The 17,610-nt window shown below is 43.7% G+C and overlaps 1 protein-coding gene across 2 annotated transcripts; it reads right to left on the minus strand.

Annotated features, from left to right (window-relative positions):
* Nucleotides 1–4,195: 4,195 nt before the first annotated feature.
* FBXO5 (F-box protein 5) lies at nt 4,196–16,254 on the minus strand. Of its 2 annotated transcripts, none has more exons than XM_048844203.2 (5): nt 16,161–16,254; nt 10,010–10,746; nt 9,339–9,429; nt 7,576–7,758; nt 4,196–5,369 (listed from the first exon to the last, which is right to left on the minus strand). In XM_048844203.2, exons 2-5 carry the CDS (start codon nt 10,726–10,728, stop codon nt 5,118–5,120), a joined length of 1,245 nt encoding a protein of 414 aa, XP_048700160.2. In that variant the 5' UTR covers nt 10,729–10,746; nt 16,161–16,254; the 3' UTR covers nt 4,196–5,117. The 2 variants fall into 2 exon arrangements, with proteins under 2 accessions (XP_048700160.2, XP_048700161.2); XM_048844204.2 differs by lacking the exon at nt 16,161–16,254 and adding an exon at nt 14,867–14,949.
* Between the last annotated feature and the right edge of the window lie 1,356 nt (nt 16,255–17,610).

Below are 17,610 nucleotides of genomic sequence, written 5' to 3' on the forward strand. Positions count from 1 at the left end.
ATCTTGTGGTTTTCCTTTTGCATGGCACATTTTAGCTTTAAGAATGCTTCAAGATAGTATAATTGCCAGGAAGGGAAATTCTAGTCTTATCCGAGAGTTTCCTTTCTTGGACTCTTCATATCCCACAGTCTCACATGGGTTTCTTCTCCTGTAATGTGATTTGACAGGCAGACAAAACCTTTGGTCCTGACTGGAGCATACTGCCTTTGAACGTTTCCCAGAATGATAATTTCCAAAACTATGAAAGATTAATTTTTTTTTGTTAACCAAAATACTTCAGCATATAAAATGTAAACCATTTGTAACTGAGCCTTCAGCTACTGGCATCATGTCTGAAATATAGCTTAATTCTGCAATTTCTTAGACAATCTACCAAGTGAGGGTCAGAATAAGTTGTGAAACATGAAGGGTCCAAAACCCAAATTGATCAGGTAAGATTTTCCCTTATGTTTCCTCCACTGCAGGAGAGGCCATTCCTCACAGGTGGATTAAACTGATAGCTTAGATTCTGAGGCAATATGCTTTTGTTTGGAGTTTTTGTCATCCTTCACTACCTCTGGTTGCTGAGGTTAGAGGTACAGGAGAAGTCCCCTGGAGTGTCATCTTCCTCAAGAGGGACAGTTCCCTCTTCTTTTGGGAACAATAAACTAAGTGACAAAGCCTTTTCTTGCTTTTTGATTTCTGAGACTTGTCTTGAGGTAAGTGACTTTTGGATTGCAAAGGTCTAGGGCTTAAAAACCCTTTCTAATTTTAAGGAGCTAGTCTGGGTCAAAAGCAGAATTAGGGCACAAGATTATCTGCCTATTCTTTTTATTCCTATTATTAGATCTTTAATGTTGGGGTGGGGTGAGTTCTGGGGATAAGTGAAACTCATGGGAGGCGTTTTTCTTTTTGGTTTACTTCTTTGGGGCAGGCTGAATATCCATCTGACTGAGGATTGTGGTTCTCAGCCCTTTCAAGTCGATTCTGACAACTGGTAATCTGGGATTGAGGCTGGGAACCTTGGATGGCAATAGAAGCCATAGAAGCAATGTCCCATGAATTGGGACGTAATAGTCTCTAGACTGGGGTTCCCAAACTTGGTTCGCAGCTTGCTCAGGGTAAGCCCCTGGGAGGCCGCGAGAAGCTTTGTTTACCTGATCGTCCATCGGTACGGCCGCTCGCAGGTCCGAGGAGCCGCAGTTCGCCGTTCCCGGCCAATGGGAGCTGCGGGAAGCGGCGTGGCCCGCACCACCGCTTCCTGCAGCTCCCATTGGCTGGGAACGGCGAACCACGGTCCCTGGGAGCTGCAAGTGGCCGAACCTACGGATGCTCAGGTAAACACAACGTCTCGTGGCCTGCCAGGGGCTTAAAGCTGCGAACCAAGTTTGGGAACCCCTGCTCTAGATATAGCGGTGCTGGAGAACAGAAGACACATTGGCCCAAATCCTCAAAGGTGCTTAGACCAGTGGTTTTCAAACTGTGGATCGTGACCCAGTACTGGGTTGCGGAATGTAAGGTGCTGGGTCGCAGTGGCTCTGGTCAGCACTGCCAACCAGGCCATTAAAAGTCCCGTCGGTGGTGCTAAAGCAGGCTAGTCCCTACCTGTTCTGACACCACGCTGTGCTTTGGAAGCAGCCAGCAGCAGATCCAGGTCCTAGTTGAGGGGGAGGGGGGCACAGGGCTCCATGCGCTGCCCCTGCCCTGAGCACCAGCTCCGTACTCCCATTGGCTGGTTCCTGGCCAATAGTAGCTGGCGGGAGGTGCGGGACAGTGCCTGTGGGCAAGTGGCCTGCGCCTCTGCCTAGGAGTTGGACCTGCTGCGGGCTGCTTCCAGGGTGCAGCAAGGTCCACGATGCCAGGACAGGCAGGAAGCCTGCCTTAGCACCCCTGCTGCGCCACTGACCAGGAGCCGTTTGAGGTAAGCCTGTGCCCCAATCCCCTGCCCCAGCCCTAAACCCCCCCCAAACCCAGAGCCCCTTCCTGCACACCCAGCCCAGAGCCCTGACTCCCTCCTGCACCTCAACACCCTGCCCCAGCCCTAAGCGCCCCCTGCACCCTTTATCCCCACCTGAGCCTGCACTCCCAGATCTGCCCATCCCACACCCTGAGCCCCTCATTCCCAGCCCCAGCCCTGAGTCCCTCCCACACCCCAAACCCCTCATCTCCAGGTCCGTTGGGTCAAGGGCATCAATTTTCTTCAACTGGGTCACCAGAAAAAAATGTTTGAAAACCACTGGCTTAGACATTGATCAGTTCAATGTTGCAATGCCTGCCTGCTACATGCCCTGTTGTCTAGTAGAATTGTAAGCCACAAGCTAGGCACTCATGCTTCCCAAACAATTCACGGTGAGGATTAGGTCTCTAAGGACTTCTTTACATGATGCGTTAGTGCACACCAGCTGAGTGGTAAATTCTAGTGCACATCAGCATGTCGTACACTAACTTGTCCATATGGACCCTGCTGGCTCATATGAAAAGTTTCCCAGTGTGTACTGACATAGCACTGTGAAACTGAACTACGTCAACACACACTAGGAACTTTTAATGGAAACCAGCAGGCTCCACATGGCCATATTAGCACACAACACGCTGGTATTCACTAGAATTCACACCCAAGTTGGTGGGCACTAACAGTGTAGACAAGCCCTAACAAAGGAAAGCCCTAACATCCTCAGAAGCCAGCAAGCTGAGCAGGGAGCTGCCCAAACTAGCCATGAAGAAAATGCTGAGAAGGGTGTAGGCACCTAAATAGCTGACTGACCTGGTTTGTGGGCTAGATAAGCACTACACTCCACTTGGAATCCTCAGCTGTGAACTTCTCCTGGAATTAGACATCTAAGCCAGGTCAGCCGCTTAGGTAGCCCATGTCTAATAGCCAAAACTGCATGGCACCTGCTCATTCACAACACCTCATGCTTGCCTATGTTTCCCTGTTTCCTGGCTGTCTTCTTGACTGCTGTCCTGCACCCAACCTACCAGTGGTCTGCATTAGAGCACATCTACAGAACTGGGTCCTGCTGGCAAGATAGGTGTTCCCCTACTTAGTCTGACCTGCTCCAAAAAAGCAAATTTGCTGGCTAAATAAACCTAAGTTCCAAAGCAGGCATAGAAAAGTTTTGAGTTAAGACATCTGAATGTTCTGCCAAAAAGGTCCGAGACTTAATGCTTGGCTCTGTTGGCAGAGATCTATAGAAGAAGGGGAAGTCCTACGGCCCCAACCAAAATGTCTGTTCCGCAGAAAGTGTTACAACTGTGAGACATGATGGATACAACAAAATATATTTTACAATCCATAAGCTTGTTAACCTATAAATCTTTGTAATGAGCTCAATGTATCACCTTACAACTATATGAAAAAGCAATCACTAAAGCAACCTTATCTTTTCCAGTTCCCGGCAAATGGCACTGGACACCATTTTCCCCATCCTCAGGGCCATCTCCCTTGCAAACACTATTCTTCCTCGGCCAGAAGAGCATGTCTGCATAGACTTAGAAATAGTCTTACCATATAGCTCCACTTGTTGGAGCACTAGTATAGACAAGGCTCAGGCACACACTGGCATTTTAACCACATTTAGGTCTGCACTAACCGATGTGCAGACAGTGATTAACATGATCGAGGTTGGTCTGCACTACTATTCCCAACTTGGTTGCAAAATTAAGAAAAAAGCTGAGCAAAGCCAGGATGCAGCATTCTGACAGAATAATAAGAACAAGCACTAAGAACAGGAAGTCAATACGACCTACTGTGCTGCTCTTTCGTTGTCTGAAATCTATCTACCGAGGCTGTAGGGGCCCACAGCGGTTGCCAATACTCAGGTAGTTACATCTGGCAGCAGTCGTTTCAGAGTCTTCTGTTTCAGAGCCTGCCTTTAAACACCACAGAACAGTAGTGACAAGTTGTCTGTGGACTGGATCCAGAAAATTAGAACCACAAACTACTGAGTCCACAGTAGATCTTCACTGATAATGGGCTTGTTCTTGGAGTGATGAGCACTCACCTCCCATTATCTTTCATGGGAATTGCAGATGGCCTGAACCTCAGGAACGGATTCAATGCGAGTTTTACACAAAAAGGGAAGGTGGAATATTTTTTTTTTTTATAATTAAACTTTTAGGGATTGGAAATCCCAAAAAATGTTAGACGTGGACTAATGTTAGAACTGATATTATGATGTAACAAAATCAAGAACTACAGAGCATCTACATTAAATTCTGTTGAAAACATTTTAATTTATTTTCACATTTACAGTATAAAAGGTAGACTGACAAATATTTAAAGTCATATTTACATATATACAAACATCTAAAATTTAACATACAATTTGAAGAAAAGTGACAAATCATTTCTTTAGCAATGTACTATATACTTTTTTTTTTTTTAACACTTTTTTGGAATGGAGTCAGTATGGCAAGAGTCCTAGGTCAGTTTGTAGCTCCTTGATCATACCAGCAGGGGAGGAATGAAGAAACACCAGTCAAATCCAAGATTAATTTCATGTAAATCATCAGACCAGCTAGTGTTTTGAAAATTTAACTTAAAGTTCCAATTTTAGACTGATGAGGCTCAAATGCAAAGCATGTACTCTAAAACAAAGAGTCCCACAACTTTTTGTATATAAAAGGACCTCATTAATATGCACACTCCAATTCAAATTTCCACTATAAACTCATTTAAAAGACTTTTCTGGAACAATAAAATCAAATATTACTTAATTAAAACAAAATTCAATCCTTAAAACAATTCTTCTTCCACCCCCCCATTGAAAAATGCTAGCTTCAGACATGTAGGAATACTTGCCAAAAATGATCATTTAACCTTGCTTTTTTTTTTTTTTAATTTAAGTTAATAGTTAAGAACATTCTTTAAAAGATACTGTAGAATTCGTATCTAAATTTTTCTTTTAAATTTTATAAATCAGTAAAAAAACATGTTTGGGTATGGACAAATTTCTGAAAAGTCTCAAAAGTTTTTTAAAAATTGACTACAGCTGAGAAATGGATCTAGAATACATTCAACTTATTTTTAAAAAAGATATTTACTAAGAACCACTCCCACATTCACTTTTCTTTAGGATAACTCATCTCTGAATTAACCTCTGTGATAGAATAGCAGCTGCTGACAGCACAACAGATCACAATCTCCGCAAATTCTGTTTGCTCTTTTTGGTGCCAGGAAGAAGTCCTAGCTGAGAGCTTGATTTCACAGGTTTGCCACTTGCACAGTCTCTGGAATTGTGGTAGCAGCACAGGCACTTGGTGCAAAAGTCAAAGCTACAGCTTTCACGGCTGCATGTTGCCCTCTGTAGATAGGAGTCATATTTTGCAGGTGAGCTGCAGCGACTACAAACCTTAAGGTTTTCAGTGTTTTTCAAGGTCTTGGCAGCCTATTGGGAAAATATACATTTATTTTTAGCGAAATAATCACTGGAACGAGTAAATACACAAACACCAAGTCTTCCCCCTTGTTTTATAAACTTCTCCCTGAGTTTGTTAGTCTTCAGGGAATGTTGCAAGACCCTTCTTTTCTCCCTTCTCCCGAAGGATGAGTGAAAGAGCTGGAGATCGGTGGTATGGAACTCTAGAGGGGATTCTGTGGTGAGGTTAATCAACTTACTAGAGTTATACTGTTGATGAGCTATTGGATATGTACGATTTTATGGAAACAGATCTAAGACGCTTTCTAAAACATTGTCAAGGGTAACCAGAACATTGGACTAAGTCTCTCATTGCAGAGTAATAAATAAATAAGTAAATGCAAATAAGGCCTGGATCCCTCAGCCCTCATCTAAAGAACATATATGATGGGCCTCAACTACATTTACTTTCATAAGGGACTACCATCCATTTAGAATTACATTCAACTTAAAACACTATAAATAGAACTAATTTTCAGAAGTGGTGAGCATCCACTCTCTGAAAATCAGCCCCTCTTCCCCAAAAATCCCCCCACCCCAAAAAAGACACCTCAAGTTGGGCACTCAACCAGAGGCAGTCAAAAATCACTAATCAGTACACTCAGATTACATTTCAATTTTAGTCTTATGGATTTCATGGAAAACATACTAGAGTTTGATGTGGAATGGCTAAAAGCAGCAGCCAAAGAACAGCAACACTGAAAGTTATGAATGTGGGTTTACAGAAACTTTACACTTGTTTGTCTTCGTGAAGTCAGTATTGAATGTATTATCAGCTGAAGTAACAGATCTGCCTAACCCGGATACTTTGCTGTGGACTGTAATATTTGTAACTTATTCCAACTATGAAGCACTTGGTTAACCTCATAATCATCTCTAAACAGGTAAAACACTGAATTTGCGGCAGCTATTAGCCAACCAACACACCCAACTAAAATGAAGTCAGAAACTACTCTGATTTGAAAGACACCAGGCAAATGAACTGAACTGGAAAATTTGGAGGTTAGTAAATTGTTGAACAGCAAAAGCCACTGGTCCCAAAGTGCAGATTCAGCACATCAAGGACAACAGTCCTGTGGCCAAAGTAGGAAAAGATTAGTCTTAATTTTGAGGCAAACTATAAAGCCAAAGCAAGAGATACAATTTACCAAAGAAACCACACAAATCTGTGCTGAATGTTCCATACAATTTGATTGGGGGTGGAGATTCAGCACATGTATTGGAAATTCATCTTTAATGTGTACAACAACAATACTTTTTAGATAAGCCCTATGACAGGCAAACAAGAGGGGTCCAAAACACAGAGTAATCAGAATTCTATCTTTTCACCATTTATGCTCCTTGGGAGATAGACTGGTCAGTTTAACCATCCCGTTGTCCAGTGCTATTGTGTTAGGGAACAACATTTAAAACATTGTTGTCAAGAAGTTTCCTGAAAACACAGATTCAGACTAGTTTTAGAGGCATGGCTATGATCCCTTCTATACAAGATGAACTGTTTTATGACAGGCTTCTTCAATGAAGGTTGCAGAGTATGTGAGGCCTTACTCTTGGGTGAATAAAGGGGCTAAGAATACAAAACAAAACTTCAGCAGTCTCATTCTGAGGCACGCTAGTATGTACATTTTTGGAAAAAGAGCCTTTTTTTCAATGCCATAAAACTTGAAGTAAGAGAAGCATAGCATGGGCAGGCAATATACAGATTTCCTTCAATAGTTGCGTTGATATGTGTCAATCTTTAAAAATAAGTTAGTACAGGCCTGTTAGTCATTGGCTTTTCTTGAGTAGACACTGCTAGTCATGTTATATTACAAAGTGAGACAATTCTTTGAGGGCAGGGACTGTATGTTTGGAAAACTCACTGCACACAGATGGCAATCGGGGGAAGCCACAAAATTACTTTTCACTTGTGCCCTGAGCTAAGATTTACACCCAAGTATTCTTCTCATAGCCTTATTCAATGAAGACCATCCCATTGTATTATATAACTCCCCACCCAGTTTTATACATACAGCAAAAATAGGTTCCATAATCTAAATTTGTCAGTTATACTTGCAAAGTGTTACCAGTGGTTAAAACTGTGGTGTTCATTTTAGAAACATGAGTTACAAACTGTTCATGTGCTATTCTTGACAGCACATTAGAGGTTAAAGAGGAATAAAAACATCAGTATTACCTCAGAAAACTCCATGTGTCGGCTGTAAGAACCATTCTGATTGCTCTGGTTGGATGATTTGGATCTGGATGCTTTTTTGGATGAGCTGTTTGGAGGGGCTGCGGTCTGAACAGAAGCTAAAGCTGCTCGATACAGAACATATTCCCTTGTTACAGTATGTCCTGAGGGCTGTACACTACCATCCTGTCAAGAAGTAAAATGAGGTTAAGATTTAACAAGGCTCCTCTAAGTAACTGTCAGTATAAAAATTTAACTTTGATGTAAAGTAGCTGTGTATCTTTAAAATAAAGTATTGAGGTTTTCTTTGTAAACTTTTCTTTGGCGAGCAAGTTTATGGTAATTTTTTCAAACCTTGATAGTAAGCTATGTGGCTTTCATTTTACCTGTACTTTTGGTGTAACTAGCTAATCTTATTACTATTTTAAAGGAGGGCTGTCAAACGATTAAAATATTAATTACAATTAATCACAAGATTTAAAAAAGGTGATTAATCACACGGTTAAACAATAGAATACCAATTTAAATTTACTAGAAATATTTTTGGATGTTTTTCTACATTTTCAAATCTATTAATTTCAATTACAACGCAGAATACAAAGTGTAAGTGCTCACTTTCTATTATTTTTTATTACAAATATTTGCACTGAAAAAATGATAAACCAAAAAAATAGTATTTTTCAGTTCACCTCATACAAATACTGTAGAACAATCTTTTTATCGTGAAAATGCAAAAGATAGTGCGATCTACAAGTCGAAGCATGAAGGGGCATAGGAGCATTCAGCATATCTGGCACGTAAATATCTTGCAATGCCAGCTACAACAGTACCATGCAAACACCTATTCTCACTTTCAGGTGACACTGTAAATAAGAAACAGACAGCACTACATCCCATAAATATAAACAAACTTGTTTGTCTTAGCAATTGGCTGAACAAGAAGTAGGACTGAGTGGACTTGTAGGCTCTAACATTTTTACATTGCACTCAAAAACAAAAGTTATGTAAAAAAATAATTCTACATTTGTAAGTTGTACTTTATTGTACTTTCACAATAAAGAGATTGCACTGCAGAACTGAAAAATACTATTTCTTTTGTTTCTTTTTTACAGTGCAAGTGAGCACTGCACACTTTGTATTTTGTATTGTAATTGAAATGAATATATTTGAAAATGTAGAAAAACATCCACAAAATTATAAATTTACATTGGTATCTATTATTGTTTAACAGTGTGATTAAAACTGTGATTAATTTTTTTAATCGAGTTAATTTGTTTTGAGTTAATTGCGTGAGTTAAATGCAATTCATGGATAGCCCTCTTTTAAACATCTGTGGGACAACATGGTTTAGGCCACCATTAACTTCAATAATCTTCAATTATGCTGAACATTATTTCCAAGTCACCACAATTTTTAACCATTTGACAAATCATGCAATTGAGTCAACAGCAAAATTTTAAAACAAAACAATTTTTTCATCAATATTTTGTTGTGATGAATAGGAATGTTTGTCTCTTTTCCACCAAGAAGTGAACTTTTAGTCCAGATTTTCCAGGTTTGCACTTCAGGCTAAAAAAAGGATGTCAACCTTAACAGGATTTAAACACCTCAGTTTAAATATCACAGGGCCCAGCTCAGAGAACATATTTTCAATATATAATCAAATAATTTTTTTGATCTTCATCCTCAAGAGCCACAGCTAGCCCTCAAGCAACAGGTTGTATATCACTGATTCAGATTTAAAGTTATCAAATGCAGGAACTTACAGAAAGGCTTTTCACTGCTTTACTATACACTTGGAAAGCCCATTTGTCTTCCTTTAGAATTTTCTTCCATGTTGGACTCACTTTAGCCACACTGTAGTGAAAACACAAACACCTTAACAACTTCTGAAAGTAAAAAATAAACTTGTTGCTCAAAAATATGTCCAAGATCTAGTCCACTAGTGTAAGTGTCCTCAAGAGACTGAGTCCACACCCTCCCACCCCCTTCAAGAGGCAGGCTATTCCATTACCTCTTTTCTATTTATATCTGGCAGTACTCAAAATGTGCTAGACTTGTGCAAATATAAAACGTGAGAGGGTGCCTGTCCCAGTGAGCTTACCATATGAACGGACAATAGAAATTTTTAAAATTTTGAACAGGCAAATAAACATTGTGTCATGGTAAGGGCAAATGAGTGAATTTTGGTAGATTTTCATGGTAGTTTTGTAGAACTGGAGTATTATACTTTTTCTATGAAAGATGCACATCACTCCTATATAGCAACATGCATCATGTTGAGTAATGCAACTTTTTAGGATACTTTTGAAGTTGTAACATAATACTAACCAATGTGCAGAAGTCAAGCTCATATGCACAGAGCAGCATCCCTTCTGGTTCCCACTAGCACTATTGCTTTCCCAATGACAAACTCCCATAAGGTTAGTAAACTTACTTTATTAAGTCCATCTCATCAAGATGTCTTAAGATGTTTGCTAAAAGATGTCTGAGGTGCCTTTGGAAGAGTTCACCAAGAATGTCTATTCCATCTAATCCCATTTTTCTGCCAATTAGATTCCTAAGTCCAACGCTTCCCCGGGAAACAATTCTGTCCACAATAGCCCATGATTTAAGATTTCTTTTACCACTTTTTTTCAAAGTTGAGCAAACCAGTTCTTCAAAATAGGTAACTGGTAACAAGGTTTTTTTGGAAAGCTGTGCTTGGCTTTGGTTCATGAGACAGTGATTTGGTGTGCCATATATATTTCCCGCCAGTAATATACTGTCCTCATGTTCTGTTGGATCATTGTACTCGCTGCTCAACATAGAGGAGTAACCACTCTCCTCATTAAACCTACTGTTTTCTAATGCCTCCATTTCACAGGCACCTTCACCAAATCTGTACAATACTTGCTGGTTTTCTTTGTTATGTACAAGCCTTCCTTCAGCTTTGGGGTCAAAATTCCTGGGTGTTGCATTCTGCAGTTCACTATGCAATAGCCTCTGATATTCTTTAACACAGTCTTTACAAGACCCTTCCTCATAATTCGAGGTAGAGGATTCTTCTAGTCTTGCCTTTACTGCATCAGTCTTTAATTGTGCGAGTCCAGAGCGGACGTGGTTACAATTAAAATCACATTTCATTTTCGTGGAGTGGTTAAGGTTTGCTTTCATTATTTTCTGGTTTGTATCCTGCAACAAAACAACAAAGTATTAATCCAAAACAGCTCTAACCAGAACAAGTCAGTTGCACAGTTAAACCAAATTTCTCTATGGCAAACAAGTATTGTAGGTTTCCACTTAAGTGATGAGATTCCCTGTGACAACAGAATTCCCTATGACTGTACTCTACGAACCAGGAGGTCCCTTCCAGTCATATGTCCCTAATCCCTATGCTAAAAGCACACAACACCAAGAAGAAAACGTTTAAGTTGGAAGACATTTACCATCAGATACATACGAGGACAACCTGCCAAACTTCTGGGCTCACCTGTCCATTTAAAATTCATCCTATATGGAAATGCTCTAAGAACCCATCAATACAAGACTTTCGTCCTTTCCCAACAGACCTTTAATCTTACAGAAAAACATTTAAATAAATGTTTGTATCAAACTGAATACTACAGAATAGATTATGGTGATCTTTTTAATGAAAGATCCAGTAAAAAAACACGTATTTTAATGTTTCACCATGCGTCTTATACTAATGGACAATTTGTGTAAATTTCCAGTTTTCCACAGAATACATGCCTATTCTTATACTTTCTGAGATGTCTGGGATGGAGAGTTCTACCTTCGCACTGGCTGCTAGATAGTATAGGTGCAGAGGGGGAACTCCTCTCTATTCTTAGAAAAAAAATGCTGTGAGGGAGGGAAAGGTATCACATAGCTCCACTTCATTTCTTTTCATGGTAGATAAGCTCCATTTTATAGTTTCCCTATTTCTCTCCTGCTGACATGAAGCTCTAGGATATCTTGGACCAATCAGCCAGCCAGCTATCCTGCATTGATTGAGTGAGCATGTGTCCTGAGCTGAAGTTCTACTTATACTGTCTGAATTTAGTCAGAGCCATTCTTTTAATGGGGCTCCAAATTCCGTAATGCGGAATTCAGTCTACCATTTACAAAAGTGACATTCACAGCACATTTGAACCTCTCCGCCACTTAACTGCAGCCAACTTGAAATGAAATGCAAAAGCTGTTTTAGACCAACTCCACTATACATTTTTCAGAACCAAACTGAGTAACTTCTCCAACTGAATATGTAGGAGGGTGGGTTAGTGGGCAGAATGCAATTTCCCAATTGTAATTTGGATACCATACAGGCATCACTTTTAAGTCTTGCAAGAAGTGCCATCAGATCTTATTATGAATAGGTAGCTCTTCTCCAAATCCACACAAAACAGTAGTTACTGAAAATAGTACTAAAAAAATGTATCTTGCCAGTTTTCAAAAGCCAAGCACAGTTGGGCCAAGTCAGTACTTGAAGGAGACCCTGGAAGTGGAAAACAACCCAGTGCTGTAGGAAGTCAAGTATTCAAAATATGGCACTCTCTCCACAGAGACAGTCCTGAATCTATACTCCAGAATGGAGTTAGGGCACTCTACTACTTGAGTGCATGCCTTTCAGGTCCCAATCAGTGATCATTAAAATTCCAACAGCACCTTTTCATAAGAATAGAGTGTTACCCTGGATATAATTGTGCCAAAAATAATTCACTAACTTTTTTTTCTGCTTTTTATGATGGATATAATGGCATCCTCACTTCCTGTCTTAAACACCATAGTACATTCAATGTATTTCCAAGTGGCCCCTAGAACAGTGGTTTTTGAACTGCGGATGGCGACCCAGTAGTGGGTCACGGAATGTAAGGCACTGGGTCGGAGCAGCTGTGGTCAGCACTGCCAACCAGGCTGTTAAAAGTCCCATCAGCGGTGCTGCCCGGCTAGACTCTACCTGTTCTGACATCTCGCTGTGCCCTGAAAGCAGCCAGCAGCAGGTCCGACTCCTAGGCGGGGGGGCCACTGGGCTCTGCATGCTGCCCCCACCCCGAGCGCTGGCTCCGCACTCCCATTGGCTGGTTCTCGGTCAATGGGAACAGTGGGGGGCAGTGCTTGCGGGCAAGAGCTGGACCACTTCCGGGGCACAGTGCAGTTCCAGGACAATCAGGAAGCCTGCCTTAGCACCCCTGCTGCGCTGCTGACTGGCAGCCGCCTGAGATAAGCCTCCCCCAACCCAGAGCCCCTTCCTGCACCCCAAACCCCTCACAGAATCATAGAATATCAGGGTCGGAAGGGACCTCAGGAGGTCATCTAGTCCAACCCCCTGCTCAAAGCAGCACCAATCCCCAATTTTTGCCCCCAATCCCTAAATGGCCCCCTCAAGGATTGAACTCACAACCCTGGGTTTAGCAGGCCAATGCTCAAACCACTGAACTATCCCTCCCCCATCATCCCCAGCCCCACCTCAGCACCTGCACCCACCAGGCCAAACTCCCTCCTGCACCACAACCCCCTGCCCCAGCCCTGAGCCCCCTCCCACACCTTGAATCCCTCATTCTCTGCCCCACCCCACAGCCCTCACCCTCGCACCCCAACCCTCTGCCCCAGCCCTGAGCCCCTCACACACCCCAAATCCCTCATCCCCAACTCCGCTAGGTCACGGGCATCAACAATTTTCTTCAACTGGGTCGCCAGAAAAAAGTTTGAAAACCACTGCCCTAGAAGGAACAGAGTGTTAGCGAGAGGGTTCCATGACTTAAGGAGGACAGTTGGCGGGCAGTCACCGAACTGGACATACTGCTTCTTGGATATTAATTTGCCTCCAGGCAGAACCAGGATAGGGGCTCCTGCACAGGGTACCAAGCCAAAGTACACTTCAGAGGCAAGGTGGAGGTGTCTCAACCCCCACCACGAAGGGGAGGAAATGGTGGTTGAGGGGGAGGAGAAGCCACCCCCAGGCACAGTTTTGCTGACTGGAAGCAGGGCATGTTTGGGAAGCTAAGAAGTATCCCTTAATGTTAATGGAGATATCCCTTCACATATGTTAGTGGTGAAATAGGAGGGTACCCTATGTTGCCCTGATGGATATTTCTCCTGTGTGTTCTTAGTGGGGGGGGGGGGAAGAGATGTGATCTCCTGCACACTGGGAATAGCCTGAGAAGTGTCCTTCCATGTGGTCATAGTACAAAGGCAAAACCAACTCCTGTGTTTGCGGAGACTGAGGAGTACCCAGGATTTTAAGGGGTTACAATCATAGGCATTTCCAGGAGTTTGGGGAAAAGGGTGTTCCATAAATGTTTGAGGTGGAGGAAAGAAGTATCCCCTGTATATTTAGGGTGATGCATATCTTTTTGGAGTGAAATAAAAATAATTGGTTCCCTCTGTGTACTGTGAATGGGGCAAAGATGTGGTTCTTGTATAGCTGAATTAGTGAAGGTGACCCCCTCTGGGCTGTGGTTAGAGAAGGTGCCCCTAATGGCCTTGTTTGCAGCACAAATGAGTTCCTGGCCGCCTTCTGCGGTCTCTAAAGCTACATCAGCTCAGTGCATCTGTTCCTAGCGTGGTTAGTACATTGCAGGGTCTGAGAGCTGTCAGTGTATTTCCATTCCCAGCACCCAGTGCCTGAGCTGGGCCGCTGCCGACAGAAGAGCCCCCAACTCTGCCATCCTCACACTGAGACAGGTCTTGCCTCCTCTTTCCCTCATTTTTAATCACCCCCCCCCCCCCCCCAGAGGGCCGCGGGGCCAATCTGCCGCCAGTTGAGGCAGTGTCCTCTCCCGGCGGCATGGCCTGGACGGGCGGGAGACGGGGCTGCGCGGCTGCTCCTCAGCCTTCCTCCCGCCCGCCAAGACCCCCGGGGCTGGCGCTTCCCTCGCGTGGGGGGAGCAGCCCGGGGCCCGCCATCCCGCCGCAGGGCGGGAGACCGAGAGGAGTGACCGGGGGGGGGGGGGAAGTGGCTGCAAGGCTTTGGGGAGGGGGTGGGGGGGGTGATGGGAGGCCGGCGGCCCCCGAAGGACCCCCGGGCTACCTGCCGGGTCTGAGCCACTCGGCGGCCGCCCTGGGGAAACCCCCGCCCCGAGGCACGTTCGGTTTCCCTAGCACAAGAACCGAGGCACGCAGCCGGAGCCCCGCTCCCGCCATCCACCCTCCAGAGCCCGGGGCGCCCCAGCCCGGGCACGGACGCCAGGGCACCGAGCCCGCCGTGACCCGGGACGCGTCACAGCCCCACCGCCTCTGAGACCGGGACAAGTCAAACCCCCCGCCAATGCGGCGGCTCCTCAGCCCCGTCCCCCTCGCCCGGCCACGGTACCTGGGGCGCTGCTCCCTCCGCGCGAACCGCGGCCGGTGAATGACTCTGGGCGGCTGCCGCGCTTGCCGGGTACTTTTAAAAACTTTGAATTTGGTATCCAAAATCCCGGCGGCCAATCAGGTGCCGCCCCACGAGCCCGGCCGCCAATGGCGGAGAGGCTGTAAACGGCAGCCAATCCCGGGCCTCGCGAGGAGGAGCCCCTCCTCCCTCGCATTTTCCCTCTTCTGAGGGAGAGGGGCGAGGCAAGCGCGAGCCCGCGCTCGCGCCCATGGGCGTGTCCAAAAGCAGGGAGGGAGGCTGGCAGCGCGCGCTCTCCGGGGTGGACACGTGGAGCGCGGGAGACAGAATGCGGCGCCGCCAGCAGAAGCGGCTTTTCTGAACGTCCTGATTGCCTCTCTGGGTCCCAGCGCTCGCGCCATCAGTAAGCGCTGCTCCATGCAGGCACCCCGCGCCTGGGTTCTCTGCCCTGGCTGTGCCAGGCAGCTTAGATCCCTTTTTTAGGGAAAGGTATTTACTGCAAAGGACTGGGACGTGGGGTAGCTACTGAGGTTTATTTGCTAAAAGAAAAGGAGGACTTGTGGCACCTTGGAGACTAACAAAGTTATTTGAGCATAGGTTTTCCTGAGCTCACTTCATCGGATGCAGAAAGCTTATGCTCAAATAAATTTGTTAGTCTCCAAGGTGCCACAAGTACTCCTTTTCTTTTTTTCGAATACAGACTAACACGGCCGCTACTCTGAAACCTGAGGTTTATTTGTAAGTTGTTCTCTGACCATGGGTAAATCATTCCCTTACCTTTGTGGCGCAGTTTCCCCAATCTCTAAAGCGGGGGCAGTTGTACCCCCTTGGCAGCCTGGAGGGTGGCTTAACACCAATGTAAACTCCTTGGGATCATCCGAAGGGAGACATGGAAATGCAGATTCCCATATGCTAACCCAAGTAAAACAGGCTCACGTTAACCATAAGCTGCAGAAGAGTCTGCTCCTGCTGGAATTCTGCGCAATGCAGAATTAATATTCTCTGCAAAATTTTATTTTTTCCAGCAGAATTTATTTCCCCCCTCCCAGCACTCTCTAGCAAGGGCGACAGGTGCTCCTGCAGCCAGACAGCCTGGGGCTGACAGCTGGAGCATGATGATGTTGTGTTATTCTGACACATAAGATGTGCTGAATTTTAAAATATTGTGTGCAGAATTCCCCCAGGAGTAATTGTCTCTGTAAATTAATGTCTCCTCCCCTTTTATATGTTATTGTACCATTTAATTATTCCCTTGAACTACAGGAGTTTCACTTACCCTCTGCTGCAGCTTGGTTTAGGCCTGGCTGTCAGGTTCCAACCTTCTCCCTCACCCCCAGTGGTTAGCTGACCAAAGTTCTTCAGTACCCCCAAATATTCAGTGTCACCTAGACAATAGTGGAACAGAGTTTAGCAGGCAGAATCCTGTCTCAGCACTGGCTTGGCTGTGCAAAATGTTTAACAAGTATCCTCCGTGTCAGCAACATGGGATTTACTTTATTTGGAGAAAGGAGAGGATGGAACAGGTTCCCCTGCTGCCCCCATAATAAAACCAACAATCCACTCACTTTAGACTCTGCTTGTCTGGCTACTAAATAAATTTCCAAGGCTATTAGAACAATAGCAATGCTTATTCCTTTAAATTCTTCTTGTCTATAAGATGCTCAGTTGCAGTGAAGAGGGAATTCAGGATTAAGTCCACCATCTGCACAAGACAAGAATCTAGGTCTAGAACTAGGCCGCTATTTAGGTTTAAATAAGCCCTTCTCTTTCCAGCAGCCATTTTGTTCCCTAAGTGATCCTGTATTTTGGCCTTAGTACTAAGCTCCATTCTGTAGAGCAGTGATGCATGCTTAATTTCACCCATGAAAGTAGTTCCACTGAAGTCATGGGAGTACTTATACTCAAAGTTAGGTATATGGATCACTGTTTCCAAGAGTGGCGCCTTTACACTATAATTTTGGTATCATTTATGTGCAAAATCAGAAGCTATTATGTGTCTGTTAGTGCAACCCCCATTCCTTCACGTTCTTAAAATCAGCTCCAGTGGGAGCACAATACAGTCATCTCACATCTCAGTGGAGTTGTATCAATGCAGGAGTAGTGTCCCTGAAGCCCCAGAGATGTTAGAGAAAACAGTCCCTCCATCAAAACTAACATGGAACAGAGAGGTGATTTTAAGAACTCAAGAACTTGAAGGGAAGGGGGGTTGCACTTACAGATACACAATATGACCTTACACTTCTGATTCTGCATATAAATATACCAAAATTGTGACGAGTAAGGCTCCATTCTTGCAAAAAGTGGTGCAGATACCTAACTTTGAGTGTAAGTACTCCCATCACTTCAAAGGAACTACTTTCATGGATAAAGTTAAGCTTGCGCATCACTGCTTTACAGAATAGAGCTTAGTACTAAGGCTAGCATACAGGATCATTTTAGGAAACAAAATAGCCTCTAGAAAGCCAAGCTTAAATAAGCACTTACTTGTATACAAAGGACTTGTATATTTCCTGGTTCAAACTAGAGAAGCAAGTAAATGTAACATAATGGAATGTAGATATAAACTTTGTTTAGTTTTATAATTGCATTCCTTAATTGTTTACAACACATTACATTTTGTATGTACTTTATTGAAATTATAATGTTTATAAGCAAACTCCTGCAAAGTTTGTCGCACATACTAACTTATTTTTATTCTAATATGTTTTGGTGATTTTGTTAAATAG

Source organism: Caretta caretta, chromosome 3 (genome assembly GCF_965140235.1).
Source record: "Caretta caretta isolate rCarCar2 chromosome 3, rCarCar1.hap1, whole genome shotgun sequence".
Classification (NCBI taxonomy): Eukaryota; Metazoa; Chordata; order Testudines; family Cheloniidae; genus Caretta; species Caretta caretta.

Excerpts from the sequence above, each read along its gene's own strand:
- FBXO5 (XM_048844203.2), bottom strand. The coding sequence starts at position 10,728 with ATGAAAGCAAACCTTAACCACTCCACGAAAATGAAATGTGATTTTAAT. Across the intron at positions 9,430-10,009 it reads GATGAGATGGACTTAATAAA|TGTGGCTAAAGTGAGTCCAA; the intron begins GTAAGTTTACTA and ends TTTTCACTACAG. Across the intron at positions 5,370-7,575 it reads GACACATGGAGTTTTCTGAG|GCTGCCAAGACCTTGAAAAA; the intron begins GTAATACTGATG and ends TTTTCCCAATAG.